General features: G+C 32.6%; 1 protein-coding gene across 3 annotated transcripts in view; it reads left to right on the top strand.

Moving 5' to 3' along the window:
* Positions 1-4,220: 4,220 nt before the first annotated feature.
* LOC106469468 (ankyrin repeat domain-containing protein SOWAHB-like) overlaps positions 4,221-6,744 on the top strand; it is a 20,559-nt gene continuing 18,035 nt past the window's right edge. For 2 of the 3 annotated variants that reach the window (XM_022397995.1, XM_013929964.2), the window contains exon 1: positions 4,222-4,827. In XM_022397995.1, the coding sequence (XP_022253703.1) occupies positions 4,666-4,827 (162 nt within the window). In that variant the 5' untranslated portion in view covers positions 4,222-4,665. Of the gene's footprint in view, positions 4,828-6,744 lie in introns of all 3 variants that reach the window. The other variant, XM_022397996.1, reaches the window with a different exon arrangement.

Genomic DNA, 6,744 nt, shown 5'->3' with positions numbered 1-6,744 from the left:
TGTTAGACTTTAATATTGATATTACCAGTAACAGCGTAAATTTGAACGTTAGGATTCAGGTCTAGCCCTCTATTATAATCGGATTTTTAAATAATAAATCAGTGAACAAGCACCCACCTACCCCATTTCTTTCCCGAATTATAAAAACAGCAAGGTAAACGGACACACTGAATTGAGAAATTTTTGATATGAAATGAACTGTAGCCTGAGTAGGACGAAAGTAATAAATTAACATATTTAGGTTGTTTCTAATTAACATGACGACAGTGCTCACTTTTGGGGCTTAAACTGAATTCTTGTACGCAATTTCAAAGGAAATTGCTAAACTTAACATTTTAATCAATGATTAATTAAAAAGATTCTGCCTGGTGTACTGTGTGAAAATCAAGTTACATAAGGTTTATGTTATGACCATACCCTCTGCTTATTATTTTTTTTATTATTCTGCGCTTCTGTAGACTTTGTTGCATATTTCATAAGTAGCAAACAGTGTTGCCAAGTCTCGCGAGAAAAATATGTGGCACTAACGTTCGAAATAAGCGCAAAACAAACGGTACTTACTTTTAAAACTGATCTTTTATGGCTTATCCTCAAAATGGCGATATGGACTTCAAGTGGGCTTACCAGAAAGTTCACGATTGTGTGTTTTCTTTTAATTGAACAGGAGTGGGGGGATAGGATGATTCAAAAATTGTAACGATGTGTAGGCTATTTATTAACCCGGTCAATCACCGAAACCACCCCTACAACCATTTTATTATGTGTTGAAGTTAGCTTCTACAAAAACAAAAGCCCAAATAAACGAGTTCAGAATAAAACAAACCAAAAAAAAAAAAACTAACCTAACCTACTACTCAATATTATAGACGACTATTAAATAAAACAACGACCACTACCTTACCTTTTTTTTTTTTTTTTTAGTTAAGTGGTCTTGGCAACACTAGTTGTATTTCGACGTTCCACAGTTTATTCTGACGTATTGGTTGAAACTACGCCTATTTATGCAAATTGGACTTTTCTCGCCTAGTGAAAAAAAAAACAAAAAAAAAACGCTTAACATTCATGATAAAATAGTTCCATGTTATAATGGACATTGAATTAATATTTTAAATAAAATTTTAACTAAAAATCCCATGTTTCGTAATATTTTAATATTTAACTGTAATAAAAGAACCGTTAATAGAATGTTAATCGATATCACCTCAAGCATTATACAACAGTTTTTTTTTCATTGTTCAATCATTTATTTCTTAATGTTTTATGAACGGTTTTGTGTAATATGTGTGTATATATATATATATATTTATATAAAAGGGCCTGGTAGTTATGGTGCTCGTCTTGCAATTTATGGGTCGCGGCATAAAAATCCAACACTGAACATTTTCGATGACGAGGAACCCACTTTGAGACTAATAATGGCTGGAGACGGCTTGAATGGGTAAACTTATATTAAAGTTTTTCTTCATTACCCATTCAAGTTTTTCCAATTGGTGCTTCATGTCTGCGGATTTATACCGCTAAAAACCGATACCCCTGGTGGGCAGAGCACTAATAGCCCTTTGTGTAACTTTGCTCTTAATAACAACTATTCACATTGATTTGAATAATAAATATGTACGTGCATATGTGTAGCACTAAGTAAAACTTCAATCTGAAACAAGAGGTTTTGATTATATCACTCTTGAAATGTACATAAGCTAATTAATCTTTATATTAATGCAGATAAACACATAATTAAATAACGTGATTTGAGAGTACTATTTTAATACTAACCATTGAGATGTTGACATTCGTCACACTTCGTTTGCATCGATCCTGTCATTCACATGTTCCAGGAACGTTTTCATCTCTGACGTCATAGGGATTTCCCACGATGTTTAAAAATAAACCAAGAATCCCCAGAAAACGGGAGGCTGTATTTGGGAGACTGAAATAAAGAAGAAACTTTCACGAGACGATGACAAAACTATTTAATGACAAGGGAGAATAAGAAAAATGCTTAAAATTATAATCGGATTAAAATATTTTTGTAACTATTCTCGTTAGCTCACGAGCCTCCAAGTTGGTTATGGTCGACTAAATGACGCGAATTTCAGACCCTAGTAATAATAAGTCTGTAATATTAATCAAATAAATAAAAACTTGGTCGCTGGGCTAATCGCAACCAAACTTTGTGAAATGATAGTTTGGAACAAGGGGCATATTATTGGGGGCCACAATTCCTCCACACCTATTATTACTGTTATTGAGCATTTATTATCTTTGATGTAAGTAAACGTTAACTACTTTCATAGATGGCGCCACGCTCTTACACCAACAACAAAAAATTAATAATAATAGGATCGGTTTGAATTTCGCGCATATATACTCAAGAGCTATCTACGCTAGCAGTCCGTAAAGTACAAGTGAAAGACTAGAGGTAAGGAAGCTAGTCACCACCACCAACCGCAAACTCTTGGACTTATCTTTTACCAACGAATAGTGAGACTGATCGTACATTATAACGTCTCCACGGCTGAAAGAGCGAGTACGTTTGGTGAGACAGGGATTAGAACCTGCGACCCGCAGTTTGCCAGAAGAGTTCCCTAACCACCAGACGAGTGCCCGAGCCTTTTATAATATAATGGAAAGATGTGTTTATAATATTCACTCATTAAATTTTAACATGGCTGATTATTTGTAGCACAGATAAGATTAATAAAATGATTGATTCAAAATTATAGTTTTGGCCAAAAAAGTTCCTTCGTAATTATTGGTAATAGTAGATGCCTTGTTATATGTAACTAAGTTTATTTTAATTATTTCTAAATATATATCAATAAAAGCCAAGCGCATTCCTGTGATTAACTGCCGTCCCTTGTTTTACATCTTTTATCGAGAAATCAAACAAAACTCGTTCTGAGTTTGGGTCTCTGTAATATAGATGTACTTAATAAATAAATAAATAAACAACAAACAATAGGTAAATATCAGGCCTAATCTTTCACTTTTTTCACATTCGCTCTCTCCGCCTTTGTCCAAAAACTTCTGTATTACAAACGATTTTTTTCTATTCCCTTTGGACGTAATTAAAACATTTTACGTAGTGAAGCGAGCGATCCACTTATATAGATAAACTGATATTTAAATACCTCTAATAGCAACAATGTAATGTTCAGCCTAGTTGGCAGATGTCACTACATATGTGCACTGTTCGAAAATTAGTGGTGTTTTAGATATAAAATTAATTAGTTCTGTTGTGATTTAGGTGCAGGAAATTTGAATTGATAGAACTTTATAATATTCTACGGACCGAGACTGAGTGAATAACGACATATTTACTGCAGGGTGAGAGAGAACTGCATTAAATGAAGTCAAACTCAAAGAGTAGCACTAAAGATTTCTGCAGAATTTATGGAGCAGTAATAGGGCCAACGTTCAGGCCATGACTTTGATTTTGTAAACTATCTGTTTATAGTTAAAGAATTTTTTAAAAGTTAACACAGTTTCGGGCTTCAAATAATGTTTATAATGTTATTCGTAATTATATTGAGCTTGACCAGTTTTTTTATGTAATAAATTACCTTGTTTCCGTTTTCCAAGTTTAAATAAAGTAGTAAAAATTTCAGTTTTTGTTTTTTATTTTGACAAAATATTGAATGATACTTTAAAAGAGTCAAAGCCTACAATTTACAAAGGATTATTATATTAAGTTGTAAATTGGAATGTAACCAAAGTTCTTGGCCTATAATTTAAAGTTTTTGAGGTTTTATTTTATTCCACATTTTGATATTATTCCAGATAAAGTTTTTAACTTTAAGAAAACATTGCTTTGAAATGGATTTGTAATGTATATGTTGTATACTTTTCTAGTAAATAACTGTTTGTGCCTTGACACTCAACTTTAATGTATTTCTGTGCTCCAAGACAAAAATACAAGGTACAAATTACATTTATAAAAATTCTCCCACAGTATAGACATTAGAAGTGAACACTTGCTTTTACAATAAAACATTGTACTTTTTAGCTATGCAACTTACAAGTTACAAATCTGTGTAGGTATTTAACTTTGTATTTGACGGCTTTACTAGAAACTTGAGTACTAAATAATTGGTTTAAAAAAATACATTTATATATTTAATTCCAGTTATCATATTCATGTATAAACTATCATAAATATTTTATTAATATATACATACATTTTTATAGGATTCTATCTCTTCATTTTAGCTGTAGGTACACATCCAGTTTTAATTTGACCCATTGTGATTGTAAGAATTAGAGCAACTGGTGAATTTATTTAGTGCATGACCTTGAAAATGTGTAACAATGAGAATTGAAAGTGCTCTTGAACATTTTAGAATAATAGATTTGGTGAAAGAGGAATGGATGCTAAGGGAAAAAATAAATGCTCTCTAGTACCTGGAGAGCTTGGACAAATATTTATGACTGCTTTGCTTCAAGAATCACATATTGAGTATACACTCCAGCTTCTTTATATCCTGGAGTGGACGCCCAGCTCTCATTACTAAAAAAATACAGGATACACATAAAGGATGTGATGTTACGGCATCAGAGGAAACTAAAGGAACAGGAAGTCTGACTGTCACACCCAATTATGTTTAGACTTTGTGCTGTTTAGTTCTTTAAAACACACATTTCACTTGTATTGTTGATGATTAAAGTATGTCTAATTCTGCTGAAGAATCCTGCAGTAAAAACTTGCCACAAGGTCAAGCACCGAAGCGTTTACCTGTTCGAAACATTTCTATCAAGCGGAAGGAAAATAGAGGACTTAAAATTGAGGAACGGCTTAAACAATTCAGTGAAGAAAAGCGGTTGATGCAAGTAGGGATTTTTTTAATCGATCAGTGGCCATATGGCTCACAGAAATTGTTTTTTACGAAAGAGAAAATATTTGTTTCATTTTGTGTACCTGATCGTACCATTAATGTTCAGAAACAAGTGCAAAAAGAATTGGTATAGAAAAACCAGTTTAAAAAATAGATGTTTAAGCAATCGAGAATAGGGTTGCCACCTGGCTGATATCTTTATGGATTTGCTGGTTTCCAGAAAAAGAATCTGCTGTTGTTGTTTTTTTATGTGGGCCTAAAGATTTTCACCGTTTTCACCTTACAAGGGGTTAACTAATATTAAACGTTTCTGTGTCCAGCTAACTATCATTGCTACAGTGTTGACACTTCCCCAGTTTAAGAGATAATAGATCCAACCTTTTGAAAACACGGCTGCTGTGTGTGTGTTACTATAAGTGACTGTTGTAGTATATTAATAAAGTGTATTATCGTTCATGTATCTGATTCAGTTCTGTAATTCTCTGTATGAGTTTTTTCTGAATTTCAGAGGTATTAACCTTAATCAGGAAGAACGGCATCCACATTGATGGTGCACTTAAATTTTAGGCCAGATGATTATAGATTTGTTCTTGTTGATTATATATTTACATTTGAATGAGTCTGCTGCTAAGTTAATGTCGATTCTGATAAGTTTGGTTTACTGCTAGGAAAGTTTGTGATTCAAATGTGTCATAATATACAGAAAGTGACATTTTGTATTGGTTTTATGTATTTATTTGTACCTTGATAACAAGAACAGATAATCAATTTTTACACAGAACTCTGTAGGCATGGTTTTATACAATTAAAGACAATGTGTCATGGGATGTAAAAGTATCACGAGGTGCTTGTCTAAGATAACAGTTTTTAATTACACTGACTTAAATGTAATTTTGAACTAAATAGTAATGTTTATGGCCCATTATTCAGCAAGATGTAGAAAGAGACCTTATGGCAACAGAGAAACAGTCCACGATACAACAACTTTCAGAATGAGTTTATTTCAATATATCAAATCTCAGAGTGGACTTATAGTAGTGCAGAACATTTCAGAATGGGTTTATGGCTTTATGTTCAAATTTGGATCTTGGCTATACTGTTTAAACTATTTTAGTATAAACCATAACTGCATGTAAATAATATTTTAACCATTTTGTAAAAGAATTTCTGGTAGATATTTAAGTGAACCAAGAGTGAGAGATTAGCAATGTTTTTTTTTTGCTAGACAGTAAATGATAAAGTGGAAAATCAGAGTCTCTGAATAGAAAGATGGTACTCGTATATATTGTGTTTCTCTTGCTAGATTTTTACTTGTCAACAGTTTATTTCCATTGATGCAAAAAGTTACTAGAGATATATCAAAACAACCTCATTTCCTGTATAACATTCCAGGATTTATCATTGTGTTTATTAATTTAACTTAACTACTTATAAAATTATGTTTCCCATTGTTGTAAGAAAAGTTCTGTAAAGTTGATAAAAAACTTCACGTCAGAATCGATCACATGTTTTTAATCTAGTAAGGTTATTTACCTTAATATTTAGGTACATTTCAAACCTTTATTCAACTTGAAGACAGCTACAGCATAAAGTCAGTAGCTCACTTGTAAAATAGATAAATGTATCCTCATTAAAGATTTGTTAACTAAGTCATGAGTTTGAAGAAACAGGAACTATAAGTTTCAAAATGGAAATGTGATATGTGTATATCGTAAGAAATTCCTGCCACGCCTATACCAGTTCATCTACCAGACTCGTAGGTCAGACTGTCCTAGCACATTGTACCTATACCAGTTCATCTACCAGACTCGTAGGTCAGACTGTCCTAGCACATTGTACCTATACCAGTTCATCTACCAGACTCGTAGATCAGACTGTTCTACCACATTGTACCTATACCAGTTCATCTACC

Source organism: Limulus polyphemus, unplaced genomic scaffold (assembly GCF_000517525.1).
Source record: "Limulus polyphemus unplaced genomic scaffold, Limulus_polyphemus-2.1.2 Scaffold3501, whole genome shotgun sequence".
Lineage (NCBI taxonomy): Eukaryota > Metazoa > Arthropoda > Merostomata > Xiphosura > Limulidae > Limulus > Limulus polyphemus.
The sequence above is the reverse complement of the archived record's forward strand: the minus strand, read 5'-3'. Positions and strand labels throughout refer to the sequence as shown.